This window comes from Gallinula chloropus, assembly GCF_964237585.1.
Source record: "Gallinula chloropus genome assembly, chromosome: 9".
NCBI lineage: Eukaryota > Metazoa > Chordata > Aves > Gruiformes > Rallidae > Gallinula > Gallinula chloropus.
Genome location: NC_140094.1, coordinates 19587152 through 19603790, shown reverse-complemented (window position 1 = coordinate 19603790; position 16639 = coordinate 19587152). Strand labels below are relative to the sequence as shown.

Sequence of the window (16639 nt, the reverse complement as noted above, 5' to 3'; positions counted from 1 at the left end):
TAACAGTCTAAAGGTTATTTTTTCCCTTTAACAGAAACATGCTGAAAATCATTTAAATACTATAAACAAACAAGTCTTAAATGTTTCTTCTACTGATAATCCAGAAGTGCACTCAAAAGAGCCCCCTAAATGGTAAGTGAAACAGCTGTTTCATTACAGAGACAAATGCAAGCAGCAGGACAGAAATCTTGTAAAGCAAATGCCAAGGATTGGCCACAGTGAAGTTATTTTGGTCATTTGCTATTTTGGTTTTATTTTGTTTAGGTTCAAAAACAATACACAGGTAAAGGCAGATCTAAGTAGCTACAGCAACCTGCTGCTAATTCCTGTGGTTCTTTTTGCAGAACGCAAATTTAAATAACAATACAGTCTTTCACATTCAATTAGATGGAAGCAGTGTAGGTTTAATAGGTAAAATCAAAGTTATTTTTAAAAACCTCACCATTTGTTTCTTTCTAAATCAGGGGCCTCCATTTTGGTGCTTCTCAGAAGCAACTTGTTTTGCCACGAGTACCTGTTGAGCCCCTGACTGTCCAGGCACGCAGCAAATCAGCGCCACGCGTTTCTCGAAGTTCCCAGGTCTGAAATAACATCCTACTTACTCTGCCAGAAACCACATTAAATGGGAAGACTTGGGTCTTGTGGGTTACTTGGTATGTTCTGACTCTACATGGATACAGTTTTTACTAGTATACCATCTATGACCAAAAGCATTAAAAAAATTCTCAGTGGAGTGAGCAGGCAGAGAGATAAGAGCCTTCTCCAAGCTTCAAAGTCAGGATAAAATCTTAAATTGGGAAGGACTGCAATATCATCATGGGTTCATCCACAGGTGTTCTGTTCTTTGCTTCTTCTCCCTCCATAACTATTTTGTTAGGGTTCTGAAGCGAGGTGTTTGCTTGGCACACTTGCTCTGCAAGTAGTGTGTCTAAAATAAATGGAACTATCTATTGGAGTAGCAGGAGCACAGTGTGTGTTGTTCAAAACTAACAGTGCTTCTCTTAGTAATTTTGCATAAAACCTATGGCAAAACTTTGAGGGAGACTTCTGTTCATGTATAGGGTAGATGGCTCTGATGAATACAAGGTTCTCTCCTTGAAATATGATTTTTTGCCTATTTTATAAATTAAAGCCCTTCTAAAATGTTTGCATCTGAAGTATTCATGCTTATTTTATTTGAAGCTGTGGATTTTGACTGGTGAGACTGGTGAGGAAACTGGTGGTTTCCTCAAGTGTAATTTAAAAGCAAACTAGGGTTAATTAGTTAAATTGAAAAATACCCATTGTCTCAATTTTGGGTTATTATTGTTTAAATTCAAGGGAGCTTTGAGTGAGGGAACTTTTAGGGAACCTCTTCTTTAGCTCTGTTACCAGCAGCTAGGGATTGAAGCTGCTGAAAGTGGTATAACCAGAATGAGCAGACTAACAGTATTGCTGATTACCTTGGTAAAAGGAATCCCAATATGAAGTGATATTAAAATATTGCTTATTCTCGAAATTATTAATAAGGTATAGTGAAGACCTTTGACTTTTTTCCCAGACAATATTCCAACCCTGTCCTATATGAATACACTATTATTGTGAGATTTTAAAACAAATAAACCCCACCAGAGTTCAGCTGTAAACTGTGTTATCTGTGGTTTGTCAGCTCCTCTCATGTGCACCAATGAGCTTAATTTACAGTGGAGCCATTGCTCTGTCCTGCCTTGACTTTCTCTTTGTCTTTTCATTTCTGATGGCTGTGGCATCTGCTTAGAAATGCAGATCCAGTGACACACAAGCTAGCCCTAATTTCCCATTATAAAGAAAATGGCAAACAGTGCTGTTTTGCCAGCTGTTCTACATGCCTGGCATGCCAGCATAAAAAGCTTTTATTATTAAATAGTTGTGAAATCCAGCTGGGAAATTATCACCTACAATTCTGTACTTCCTGTCTTTTCCCTACTTGTAGCTATAAACAGTTTTGGTTTCTTTAAGCATACTTTGATGTTTTCCAAAATTCCTTTCCACTCAGAAGAAATACTAGTGAACGGAATAGTTTTCTGCCTGCAGACAGTATTTCCAGGTGTGTAGCCTTGAAGAAATCAGTGTTTCAACTTGTAGGGGTTTTGAGAGAAATTAGTAATTCACGTTGTAAGATTTCTGTGCTTTGCAGTTCACAGTATGCTGTGCAAGAACAGAAATGGAGCAGAAGTTGTGTTTGTAGTAGTTAGGATAAAAGAAGGTTGGAGTCAAATAAGCACAGATGCTATTTTCACATATGCATTGCTAGAATACTTGTCATATGGGAAATAGCTTGCCCACAGGTGTCAGAATAGGTTTAAAATTATTGTTCATTCACACATACAGCATTTCTGAGTCACATCAGCAGCTAGGTAAGACTCTGCAAGTCTCGTTTGCTGGGGGGATTGTGAAGCATTGCTCCCTTCACCCACCTTTTTTTTCCCCCACTATGTGTTATAATTTATTTTCTTCTAATAAAGCTCAAGAACCATGAATAGGTGTATTCCTGTTGCAGTAATTCTCTCCTCTTTAATAGAGTTAAAGATGTAAATGAAACCATGCTTCTCAGAGGCTCTAGAATATGCAAATAACAAAGAGCTAGAAAGGAAAAGTGGTTTAGTTACCAATGGTACAGATTGAGATGAATATAGTGTGGTTTTTCAGAAAGGAATTTCACTCTGTTAGAAACCATGCGCTGTATGTTCTGCAAAGCAGAATTACATAGTGAATCAGATTTGTTGGCTTATTAAAAGATAAAATTGCACTTCACTCTGAAATTACTTTTGTGTTGAAGTAGAGTAATACTTGAACTGTTGCTGTCCTGAATGTGTCAAGCTGTTCTGTACACTCTGCCATACTCCACGTTAATAATTGAGTGCAATAATTCTCATGAAGCATTTTATTAGTAACAATGCACTGTTTGGCCTGGTATTCTCATCTTGTTCTTACTGTGCATCAAGATGGTTCAAAATAGCTTAAATTTTAAGACTTGGGTCATATAGATAGAAGGGAGCCATGATACTGTCTGCTCCTGCAAATGTAGAATTGTCATGTGCCATAGATCTAAGCAGACAAAGTAACTTTTAGGAGGTTGTTTTTATTAAATATTTCAATTCTTGTTATTGTGATTGGAATCTGCCACTCCAGCATTGATCATTTCACTGTCAGCCTAGGTGGGGAGCCTGCATTGTGAATCATTTCCTATTTTAATTGAGAAGGTACTCAATTTCCCCTCAATTCTTGTTTAATGGCACAAGCAGTTTCCTTTCTGTACAGCGGTGTGTTATAGTAATAAAATAAATACTACAAAATCACTGATGAGGTGAAAATTGAACTTTCTGTCTCTGTGCAGCCATGTGGGTAAAAGAGTAATTGGCTTGGATAATAACTTTTGTTCTTACAAACCCAAATCTAAATGAGCATCTCATTGATATATCTGCTTGTAATTACTTTCAAATAAGGGAATATATTGTGCAGATAAATAAACTAAACCACTTTTAGTGCTTTCACCAAGTAATACAATTATTTAATAGTTCAAATATGCCTCTAATGATTCTTATGCTTTTTATGTCATATTTTGCTTTTTAAAAAACAGAAGTCTCATAAATTCCCTTTTTTTTACATTTACATAATAGAGGTGTGAGTAGAGAGTTCTCATGTATAAGTATGTTTAGTAGGATCTTACTATGTAAGGGGGCTTTTTGTATTCCCATACCCATGTAATGGGAATTAAGCACATATGTTGTCAAGCCCCTGCTCCTCTGACTTACCTGAGCTCACTGAATTCTCTGGTGATAAGTTTCCTTATTCGACACTGGTTGGTAAATAAACCCTGTTGTATGCAGAGTCTTATTAGCAGTGTTAATTGCAAGGAAATTATTGGGAGATACCACTATACTTGAGCACGTGGATTAAAATGAACTAAAACTGACTTCAAGTTAAGAGACCATCTACTCTAGTACTATGGCATCACTTCTGGCTTTTGTAGAGAAGGTATGTGCTTTAGATACTTATTATAACAAGAAATAACTTTAAAAGTCTTTTTTTGGTCCATCAGGATTTAAACAGTAATTTTTATTAGCAAAATAGTTTAATCTATTCCATGCAGATAACACAGTACATTGAGAAACTACTGTTTTAATTCTTATTACTTCAAGGATTTTTTTATTTCCTCATTTACTTATAAGCAAGTACTCTATCTGCATCGAGTCAATGGGCCATAACTGAGCCAAAGAAGCTGTTCTGGGCCATAAGGTCAATGATTCATGAATTCATCTCTGGCAAACGTGGCCAAAGTAGATTGGACTCTTACTATCAGAGGAACTCACAAATAATACCCTCACAATGGGTAGGGTGTTTATAAAACATTTGTTATAACACAGATAAATGGAATCAGAAGTGACCTATGTTAATCAAGTGAATCAAGCCTGATTGTCCCTCCTACTCCAAGTTTTAACTTAAAGGTGCACAAATTTGGAAATTTTAGAGTGTGTAATGAGATTAGTTAAACATGTTTTGGCAAAAGCATGTACATGGACAGTAGTTCTATGCCTTCCTAAGTTACCCATCTGATCCAAAGGCACTTATTCCATATTTGACCAGTTCTGAGTAAATAGTCAAATAACAAAATTTATCAGTGTTTTGCAGATTTATGAACATTAGCCAATTCCTTGTGTCCCAGGGCAGTTATTTTAAGACTACACATGTTATATATTTCAGCATCAGCTGGAAATGGATATGAAAATTATGCTTGACACAGACAGCATCAATAACAAAGCTGCTTTAAGACAGCAGAACTATGAGACCAAGCTGCCACTTATAACTAAGAAAAAATCTGCTCCTGTAAGTAATTTAAGTTTTCTTATGGGGTTAATATATGCATTAATTTTAACTGTTGAAGTTAAAATAGATCAGCTCTAAAAACTGAGTGTACCTCATAATTTCCTACTTTTGACATCGATAAGTGAGAATCAAAACATTTTGAATGACAATACTGGGAAAACAAACCTGTAGCATAATGGGTTTAGGTAACAAGACCCTAATCCAGCAAAAGCAAGAGTATACATGGAAATGTGCATGGTAAGTAATATCAGTAAAATCAGAGAGCAAAGAGAAGCAAAATGCAGTTTGTGGAGCTTAAAGAATTGAGGAAGAAGTAAAAGGGACTTTGCTGGTAAGAATGGACTTTTTGTTGTTCATTCTATGGTGATTTCTTAAAAAGACAAGAAAGCATTCAGTTCTCAAACAGTAAGAGGATTGTTAGGAATGAGTGAGAAATGTTTGTACTTTGTTTTGATGCTCTTTTTAATTTACTTTAAAAAACCCCAAAACAAACCCACCGCAGGATTGATGACGCTTGAGTGCAGGTCATGTTGTTGGATCAAAAAATAGGGGTTATACTGAGAGTTAGAATCCTAGAGTAACATGGATGATGTGGTTTGGGAAGCAATGTTGGGTTCTTAGCTCCATGCTGGGAACACTTACTTTGGAACACAAGGGACATCTTCCATATGGAGCTGTTTCCATGTCTTGTAGATCCCAAGTGTCCTCACTGTGAAACTAGGAGGTGTTCTGAAGCACAGCCTTTCATTTCTAGTTAAGCCATTTCCTGTAGTACAAAACAATTACCTACTGAAGCCAAGACTGAGCACATCCACAACACTCTCCTCAGAGTATGCTGATCCTTCCTGGTCTGAAAATGTTTAAGCTGTGTAAAATTAAGTTTTCATTTTTCCAAATTTGTGTTCTGCAATTGCTGCTCCTCTTAAATAAACAAATGAACACAAAGATTTCTGCATTTTCTGCAAAATGGGCTTTTAAAAAATTTAATAGCCACAGACATCCCTCCAAAGATCGATTATGTTCACAAATTTAGCACAGCACTGTGGTCCACATGAAAGAATATGCCCAGTGGTCTCACAAGGATGCTCTTCTACAATTTAATTTATGTAATAGAAGCATTATGCAGCAAGCCCAGTGCTGTAGAGACATTCTAGGGTATTTGGTTTTAAACAGCAGCACCAGAATCTGTGAATGGCACAGTTGTAAACCACCACTTATAAAAAATGATTTTTGAAAGCTGTTGCCCAGACTAAGAGGTGATTTGTCTAACCCTGTGATATAGAGTTAATTAGAAAAAAACATCATGGCTAATAGCTTTTTAGAACCACTCTAAAACACTCACAGAGAGGAATATTATACTACTGCAGAGTGCCATGTGTTTTACCATTCTCACTGAAACATACTGATCTGAGAGAACTTCTTAATGTCTGACTTAAATTACAAACATTTAGTGTAAATCAGTCAAGCTCTTTGATACGTATTTACAGTTTATGATGGGAAGATGGGCTGAAAAAAACAAGTAGGTATTTCCTATCTCTCTTCTATAGTATTTACTGCAGAAAAAGCTTCTTAGAAGTTTTCAAATCTCGTGACAATCTGCATTTTGAAATGTTCTGGCTTCCCTGGGGGTAAAATTTTTCAGTTAAATGTGCAAAATCTGTTACTGAGGTTGTGAACTAAGGTGATTTTATTAAATGTGATCTCTACTACTGCTTAGAGTAATGATGGTTATAGATCACCAGTAGTAACTAAAATAAATGTGTAGTTGCAGTTCTAATATTATATGGCCTTTAGTTTTTTAAAAAAAATCAATTAAAATAGCTACAAGAATGAAGTTAGGTGGTACCTACCCTGTTTTTACTGATCAGCCATTAGAGGGCAATATTTGTACGTACACATGTGGGCACACACAGACACACGTATATCCGTGTACATGCCCTACATATGTACAGAAGTTCAAAGATTATCTCCAAAAAAAATCAGTGGCAGGAGGACTCTTGTTGAAATAAATTAAAAACTAATTGCATTCAGGTTTTTTCCAAGAGTTGTCAGCACCTGAGTTTTCAAGGAGACTCGAGCATTTTAAAATGTGATGAGATTAAAAACCAGACTGATTTTAAGGTGACTAGGTAGGTCAAGCACAAATCTACATGGAGTTTTTATTATCCTGCCATTTGAGTAGTTTGAAAAATTATTATTAAGGATCTCATTGTTTCGTGAAAAATGGATATTTTTTTTTCCTTGCACTTTTGGTATTATAAAGTTGCTGATGCTGGATTTTATGAGAAACTAAGAACAATTAACTGTTGCCCTTTTGTACCTCTTTGGGTCTGATAAGCACTAATGCTTCATCCTCTGTAAAGTTCTGTAGTTATCTTTAAATGAGGATTGTAATTCTGTTTGAAACACCATGGGCAGACTGGGCATCACTTCATTTTGTAGTCTATATCTGGATAACAAATGAAAAATGATGAGTAGGTAATTATTAAATATGCATACTTCCCACAGAGTATCTAGCAAAACAAATAGTAATCTGAATTGCAGCAAAAATAATTCTGACAAACTGCTGCAATGTAGAGAAGATTCACAGCTACACCTTTAATTTCCATAGGACTGCTGTTCTTTTATAGAATTATACTGGCACTTTTTGGTCCTTGTTTTCTTACAAATGTATATTATACAGTAAACTTAGGAACCTTTTAATTTATTCATGAGGTAGAATTTAATATGGTGATGATTTCTAGCCTTTATGAGTTGCATCTTATATAGTGTGGCTCTAACGGTGATGGCAGTGATTCTGTGTTGTGGTGGGCTTTTTTTAAAGCTAACTTATTTGAGCATAACCATTCTAACCATATCCTCAGTTATTCATTCTTTATTCAGTATTTGCATCCTGCTAATCACTAAGGCTTATCACTGAAATATAATTTCCAAAAATTATAAAGTAAGGCAAAGTAGGGCAATTCTTTTCATCTCCAGTGACTGGAAGAAGTTGTAGAATTAAAACAGGTCTTTTGGTCCTCAAAACCTGATTGTGTGTTAAACTTATGCATATGGCTATAATTACAGTCAAAGCATAATTTGGCAGCAGTAGCAGAATGAGACTTAAACAAATCGATGTTACACTACAGTAATTCAAAATAAGCTTGTTGCATTTGTATTATGCTATGTAATCATAGTAACCAGCACAGTGAATTAATAAAATCTTCTTGTCACTAAAAATAAAAAGGAAGTAATTGGTGAGATAGAGTTAACTTAACAGATGACTATAGTCAGCATCCTTTCAACCTAGAAATGGGAATGTGAAGGTCACCCCCATCTCAGATGACAAACGTAGAACGTTTTGTTGGTAAACAAATTAATCTTTTGAAAGGTCACCATTTGTTTTAAGTTTTTATCCAGTTCTTGTCATCTGGAATTGGAGATTGTCTGTCATTTTGCTAGGTAGGGGTGCAAGCGAAGCTGCTGAAGCTGTTTCTGTACATATCAGCATTCCTTGACAAAACTCTGTGCCTGATTGGGATGCTATGGGCTGCTGGTTTACAGCTGTCTCCGGACAAGAATGGAGGCCCACCTCTGAATTCCAATAAGTTGGTCCTGCACATTCCGCCTCGTGTAAGCTGGCCCTTTGCCCACAAGTAAAATGTACTGTAGTTCAAGCCAACAATTATCTTTCTTACTTCCTTCTGTGCTGCTTCTGTTGCCTTTTTCAAAAAGCAGATGTGGGATTCACCAAAGTTCTCCATCTATTCTGTCTTGCACCTGTTATGGCAGAATTTTGATAGAGGTAAATTTCTGGGAGAGGTAGTAGTAGGCAATCAAAGGAGCAAAGCTCGGGTTTTTTCCAAGTACATGGAAAATTGACAGTTCAGAGCCATCTCTGGTTACCTACTTCAAGCTCTTAAAGTAAGAATAACATAGGAGACCTGTTGTTAAAGATACCAGGTTGCTCCATATTAAAGGTTTACTGTTGAGCTTTCCATTTAAATTGGACTTTATTTTGTGTAGATAAATACGATCTGAGGGAAATAATACGTAAACCTATGTAAATTGGAATGAGAAGAGCAAATTTCGATTTTCAATACAGTTTCCTTCTCAGAAATTTTCTTGAATAGAGGGACAAATGATCATAAAAAATCACTTCTATTTTAAATCTCTCACAGAGACTGTTACACATTAGACTCATCTGACTTTAGAATAGTTCCGCCGACACTGGTGAAAATGTCCTTTACTTAAAGCATTCAGTATTCTTGCATTGACTTCTATTTACTGGTTCTTAGACTTGGAGGAGAAAAATTAGCTTATTTGAAACCAGAGTTCAACACTTTCTTTCTTTACTATTTATGACTCAGATTATTTAGCTTGGCTATCAGAACAAGATCCTTTGTTCCTAAAGGAACTGATAGCCAATGGAAGTATGAGTGAAAATATTCTCTTTTACCGCTTTATTGCGTTGCTGCCTAGCATGTAAATCAACACAAAAAAAAAAATACATCACTTTATAGGCCATAAAACTGTAAAATGTGGTGAAACCCTACAATAATTGTTAACTAGACAAAAGCAAAGCTGACGTGATCTGACGTGGGTGGTAGACTCGAGACTGGACTTTATATGATACCATGATTGGGTAGTTTCAAAAGCTGTGCTAAAGTCAAGAAGTACTACTTGCTTTATCTCCCCTATTCACAGCACTTGCTAACCTGTTGTAGAGAATATTAGATTGGTCTGATAAAGTTGATCTCTGCAGGTTTGAGTTGCTCATTTATTTGTTACTTTCCAGATGTTGATAATTAGCTTGTTTGGTTCTTTAAGAATTTTTTCAAGAATTTTAGCCCTATTGGTTTAACTACAATTTCTCAAGACCTCCTTTGCCTCTTACTAAAGATAGATGCTGTGCTCTTTTCCAGTCTTGTGGTATATTTTCCACTTTACAAGAGTCCCAGCAGTTCTGAGATTGCTTTAGACTGTTCTTTAAGTTTCTTAGAATGTATTTTATCAGGACCAGACAACTTGAAAACCTCTGAGTACTATCTGATCTGTTTTGCCCTTAAGGTAACGTGAGACCTCTTTCCTTTTCTGCTATAATTGAGTTGATTTTACTGATATCTGGCTGCTTTTTCAGTGATGATTATGAATGCACTTAATGATATAACTTTTTATTACCCAGAAGTTTCTTCCTATTTGCATCTCATTTTGTCTTATCTGTTTAGGCAAACAAGAAGCAGTTATCAGTATATCTGTTTTCCATATGCCTTCTTGGTTTGGTTTGGGTTTTTTTTTTTTTGTTAGGAGTTGGAAGGGACCTCAAAAGCACACCCAGTCCAAGCCCCCTGCCAGAGCAGGATCACCCAGAATAAATCACACAGGAGCATGTTCAAGTTACAGGCCCACCTCCCTCAGCTTCTCCTCATAAAGAAGGTGTTCCACTCCCTTCATCTTGGTGGCTCACCTCCTCTTTCAAGGAGTTCCATGTCCTTCTTGAACTGAGGGTCCCAGAACTGGGCACAATATTCCAGGTGGGGTCTCACCAGGGCAGAGCAGAGGGGGAGAAGGACCTCTCCTGACCTACTAAACATGCCCCTTCTAACGCACCCCAGGATGCCATTGGCCTTCTTGGCCACGAGGGCACAGTATTGGTCATGGTCATCCTGCTGTCCCCCAGGACCCTCAGGTCCCTCTCACCTACATTGTTTTCCAACAGGCCAGTCCCCAACCTGTACTGGTACCTGGGGTTGTTCTTCTCCAGGTGCCAGACCTGACACTTGCCCTGGTTAAATCTCATTAAACTTTTCCCTGCCCAACTCCAACCTGTCCAAGTCTTGCTGAATGGCAGCACAGCACTCTGGGGTGTCAGCCACTCCTCCCAGTTTTGTGTGGTCAGCAAACTTGCTGGCTGTGCACTCTATTCCCTCATCCATCAACAAATATAGTACAATAGTATAGGTCCCAGTACTGAATCCCAAGGGGCTCCACTAGATACAGGCCTCCAGCCAGACTCTGTCCCACTGATCAAAACATGCTGGCTTCTTCCTTCAACCAGCTCGCAACACACCTTCCTACTCAACCTTCCAGACCACACTTCCTTAGTTTAGCCCCAAGGATCCTTCTTTATCTCTGGAGTAGTTTGAGCTTCTTTCTGTAGTGTGTCTTGTCTGTGGAACAGACTGTTCAATGGAGTTAATGGTTTCTTTTAGATTTGCCTTCATCAGGCTCTTACCAGCCAGTTAACTGACCTCAGTTTTGTTTTGCCCTACTGCCTCCTACTCCTAACAGGGATTATAAGGTGTGTACATGAAATCTCGATGGGAACTTCTTAAAGATATGAAGGTAGACAGCAGTTTGGCAAAGATAATCATGAAATAATAGATTACCCTGTTCCATACCGATCCACCATTACTGTAGAGCTCTGTCACTTTGATACTTAACAAATCTCAGCTACCTAATCTTCCTGGTTGATAAACTGTAGTTTTGATAAATGATAGTGCTCACTTTTTTTCTGTATATAATACTATTGTTTTATTGGGGGGGGGGAAAAACATATGTATAAACATATTTTTAAAAAAACAAACAGAAGTTGTGCTAGTTAAATACTGCTGTCTAGGTAAAAAGAAAACAAATAGAGAGCTAATCTGAAAATCCCTGTGGTGTTACAGCAAGTGCCCTATTTAAAATGAACTAAGAAGAACAAAAAAAAAAAGTGGGAGAGGTTTATCCACAGGAGAAAAACACTTTAGAAAGGGTAATAGAATTGTTTTTCTCATGTCCCAGGTTAATTACACTCAGAAGCACTTGAAATGAAAAAATAGTTTTTCAGCACACTCCAAGCATATTTTAAGGCAAGTAAGGCTTAGTGTGCACTGCAAATTAAGTGCTCCCTTCCAGCCCTATAAAACTGGACTTTAAAAGTATGTGTGATGAAGCAGGTTGTGTGCTGACTTGAGTAAAGCATACCTGCTGAATCATAATCTTCATAACAAGCTTCATTAAAATACATTATTCACGGAGGAAAATGTTTGAGGCTCTGATCATCTCATAGCAGAAAGGATTGCTTGGGTTCTGCCAGAGAGAAAGCAGGTGAGCTGTCTGCAGATTAATGTTATATAGGGTGTTTTGGGTCTGTCTCCAGATGTTAAAATGCTGCCAGTTTTGGAATATGGGATATTAAATTCACTAGGCTTTGTGTTTGTGCCATAAGAGCTGCAGTTGTGAGTAAAGGTTTTAACTTGTGCTGACATAAGCAGATGGAGGTCTATTGAAAACCTTTTAAAAAGATGCAATCTTTTCAATATCTCTTAAAGTGTAGTCACTGAGTAATGGTAATGAAACTCTATAATGATGCTAAAAGCAAACCCTTTTTCTTGCAGTACTGAATATTATGTTTATTATTTTTAAAGTCTTGTTGTAATTGACTTGGCTTTTAATGAAAAAAACCTGCAGGATGAAGGCATTTTGTCAAATTTTGCTTTGGTATCTCACTGAAGTCTTCAAGAGGGCAGCTAATACAGCCAGTAGAATGCTGAAAGAACACAGAAGAAGGGTGTACAGAATTTTCATAGGTGACTTTTTGGTTGACTCCATAGTTCCACTACATTGCCCTGTACCGTGTAATGAAGTGAATCACAGTGGCACTGTGCAGTGTAAATGAGAGCTTAAATTACATCACACTTGCAGCTGTCCTTTATTTGATCATGAGGCCTGCCATGGACTTCATAGAAATTATAGGATAGAGCAAAGAAGAATTAAATTTCTGTCTCCAGTTAAAAAAAACCCCAAAACCTCTAGGTTGCTTTTGAATTCATACGCTCCACCTGAAATGCTTTTCTTTGTAGTTTATTACATCTCTATGAACACAAATGAAATATGATAAACAGCACTATGAAATACATGTAACAAAACTCCTGAGATTTAAACCAGGATAAAACTGGCCAATAGTAAAATCAGTGCTGCATTACCAATACAATAGCTTGAAAAAAGAGTCACTGTTTAATTAAATTTCTTTCAGTTTATCTATTTTTGTTGTGTCCTCAACAAACTGTTGGGTTGAGGGTGAGTAGAGAAGTGTGGTTTATTATTCCCTTTCCTCAGCATCAAGCCACTTATAGGCCAGCTGGTATAAAGTTAATCTTTGTTATATGCTTATTGCTATTTTCTTGGAACACAAGGACATGAAGATTCATGCATCTAGATCCCTTAAAGCATAATGCTTCATAATGGCCATAACTAAAATGAGTGCCTGTGATTTCCCTGAAAGATTCTCTATTATGATAAAGCATACATATTTTCTATCTCCCTAATGTCTCTTGTGGACAGTGTTATTATACAAATTGGGAGGAAAAAATTATAATAGTTTATTTTGATCTATCTCATTTCCCTATTAGTATTATAAGCAGTTCTTTAGAATTGCCTATCCCTTTCTATAAAGTTGATGGTTGATGTTATTCACTAATTATGACACAGTAGTGCTCAAAGATCCCAATCATGGCCTGGATCCTATTGTGCTACAAGCTGTACACAAGCATGATAATCAGTCATTAAAGCCTAGTATTTTAAATCATGAAATCCCAGTGTGCTCTGTAAGAGGTAAGTAGTATTATTCCCTTTTTGCAGATCCTAGCTTTCTGGTTTTGTGTATTTAATATTATTTTTAAGTAGTTTATAATTCATAATGATTTTTTTAACAAGCAAATAAAACCAATTTACAGCACGTGGCATTAGGCTGTGTTGCATATAGCTCATTAGTGTACAAACATTTCCACTGAGTGTAAGCATTTTAACCAGTAGTCTAATGGAGTAACTTCTTAATATTTGGCTGTCCCACTTTCCCCCGTCCCCATTTTTACCTTGCCCCAGTATCTCTGTTCATTGAGCCTGTCTTCTGGACTGCCCCCAGAATATATCCAGGTCTTACCTGCCTGATTCTCTACCAGGTTCTTTCTACAGCCTGTCCTGATGCTCTTTCCTAACCCTGCTGCCCCCCAGATCTTCTTCCTTCAACCTTCCTGCTGGCTTTCCAGTTTTCTTGAAGAGCCAGCATGCCCCTCCAACTGTCTTTTTTCTTGAGATTAAGAGTTGCACCTGTGTGTTGGCACTTACTTACCCTATTAGTTCAAATTTAGTCCATTCTTGTATTGCCTCAACCCAGCACAAAGGTTACTGGAGAACTTGTACAGTTGCAGAGGAAATTGAGCAGCATGTTTTAGAGCACACCTGATCTCTAGGCAGTTTAGCTCCTCAAACTAAGAAAACTTTGTCTAGATTTCCAAAAATCTGTTGACAGAGTAGGGTTTGATAGACTAGTACTAGTTAAACTTTACTTTTGTTTCTTAGAACATCTAAGTCGAATCCTCCATGTTTTTCTAGGTTTATCATTGTCTCATTTTTCTAGCATCAACCAGATGAGAGACACCAATATAACCATTTGCTGATGGTGGTTCACTGTCATTAAGGGAGGGATTTTAGTGATGTTACTTGCCTTGAAGTTGCACGTTTTGTAAGGCTTTAAACCCACTGAGTATCTAGCTCTCCATTTGGAGTTAAGTACAACTCATTACAAATGGAATATTGCCTGTATTCTTAGAAAGAAACTGAAGATACTTAGGATAATGGAGAGAGAAAAAACCTAGATGACATTGAGTTTTTGCATTTATAATATGGAATTACAATGTGACAATATTTATTCTTTTTCCCTGTGCAGTGCTCTATATGTGAGATAATAAGCATAGCAGTAAAACACATGATATCACTGTCCTCAAGTGATGTGAGTCACTGCTTGATTTTCTGGCACTTAGAACCAGCAGGTTCCATTTTTTCAGGCAAGCCCAGGTTAATTGGGGAGGTAAGGGAGCTTTAATCCACACATTAGCACAGCCAGTGTGGTGCATGTTTCCACATTGCGTTGTCAGGCTGTGTCATTCCCTGCTGGTTTTGAGGAGCCCTGAAACTTTAGAAGTCTGTGATACTTACTGTTTCCTGATCTGTATGTAGTTTCATATATTTTAATTCCATTGGTGTTCTTCCCAGAGAAAATGTATTTACATGTTTGCAAGTATTTCCTTTTCTTTCTGGTACCTTGCCTGGGTATGCATTTTCACAGAATCACAGATTTTATATATTTAAAGAGTGTTTTGTCAAGAAATACCAGATTTACACTATAATCATTAAAACTGAGCAAACTTCTTGTGATTGCTTTATTAACTAGTACACTAATTTTTGTATAGCAGGAGTCACAAGACATCGATTGGATTTAATTAACTATTTTAAATTACTATGGTAATGACAGTAGCCCATACTGTAGCAAGTTCATGAGTAGTAAAAGCAGTGCTTGTACTTTTACGATATTAAGTCTTAATTTCTGCTGTGAATAGTTTCATTATATTTGTTATTGTGGGAGTAGAAAACCATGTCTTTACAAATCCAAGATTTCTCTGTTAAAAGAAGATTCTGTCTCACCTCAGATGTGCGGTCAGAGGATAGTGAAAGGTTACACAGTTAGTAACCTTGGGGATTTGCCTGCCTCTCACCACAGGGATTCTCCCTTACCTCTATTAGAAGACGATTCCACGAAAGGTGAGTCACCTGGCTACTGCACAGATGTATGCTGCATAAGCAGTGGTGGTTGCTGCTTGCAACAGGTATCTAGTAATCAAACTTTCTGGTACCTCAAAACTTGTAGGAATTGTGATCTCAAATGTTGCACATGGTAATGATCAACTTCAGACTACTTACTCCATGGGGTAGCTAACTTAGGACGTAATGCATGTTATGTTGAGCATCATCCTTATCCTCCCCAAGTCTTAATATCTTGTAATTCACGGAGTTTAGTCATGACTGGAGAGAAGAATTGTGTGCAGTGGAGAATTTTTCTATGACTAGATTACATGGTGAAAATAAACATTCATGACTTAAGTCTCGTTTTTAATCATTCAGTATTAACTAGACCTGCACTTGGACTGCTGGAACAATCAGTCCATATACATGATTACATCGAGGTTTACAAGAGTTAATGCTCATCCATTCTGTGTATTAAATGACCATTGTACAAGCACATAATTCCTTCTTAGAATCAGTGCCATTACAGTAGGTTTCATGTATTTGTCAATTTTTGTATGCAAAATTCACCTTCTTTGAAGGTAAAATATTGAGTAGTAAAAGATAAGAATCTTTCAAGAAAACTGTTGCTTTTCAAGTTTTGATTTGGAATTGGAAGAACTTGAGTCTGCCTTTGTTTAATTATTTCTTAATTATTGATTTTTTTCTTCTTAGCTGGAATGTATATGAATTGTTCAGGAATATAATCTTCTTGTAGGTATTCTGAGCCTAACTGAACAAAGGCTTATCCCTCTAGCAGCAAAGATAACTTACCATGCTGTTGCATCCAAAGCAGGGCCTTTCCATGAGTTCCACATGCAGCACAAGAAGTCAGCTGTAGGTGAGTGCAAAAGATTGCTAACTAACCATTATTGCCAGTAAATCATCACTTAATGTGACTTACAACAGTTGATCAATTGTGTGTTTTGCCAGTGTGATTAAATGAGCAATTCCTCATGAATATATTCTGGGCAATGGGTTAGTGTTCTGGTTATCACAAAGTGTACTCAGAACTGTTGCTGCTACACTTGCTTGTGGCATATGGCATGAGTATGGAAAGAAGCATAAGCAAAATAAGCAGTGGGGCTGTAGCAACCCATAAATGTGAAAAGTTCTCCTAATGAAAACTAAAAATATACATGGAATAACCTGGACTATAAGTGCTCATGTTTTGCCATTGTTATCCTGGGTATACTGTTGTCTGGCA

The 16639-nt window shown here is 37.0% G+C and overlaps 1 protein-coding gene across 1 annotated transcript in view; it reads left to right on the top strand.

The window, feature by feature from the left end:
* Nucleotides 1-16639, top strand: part of IQCH (IQ motif containing H) — a gene marked incomplete at both ends in the record, with an annotated part of 65380 nt that overhangs the window by 1356 nt on the left and 47385 nt on the right. Inside the window, 5 exons of the mRNA XM_084268260.1 lie at nt 35-132; nt 465-579; nt 4723-4845; nt 15300-15411; nt 16151-16273. Coding sequence (XP_084124386.1) covers nt 35-132; nt 465-579; nt 4723-4845; nt 15300-15411; nt 16151-16273 — 571 coding nt within the window. The remainder of the gene's footprint in view (nt 1-34; nt 133-464; nt 580-4722; nt 4846-15299; nt 15412-16150; nt 16274-16639) is intronic.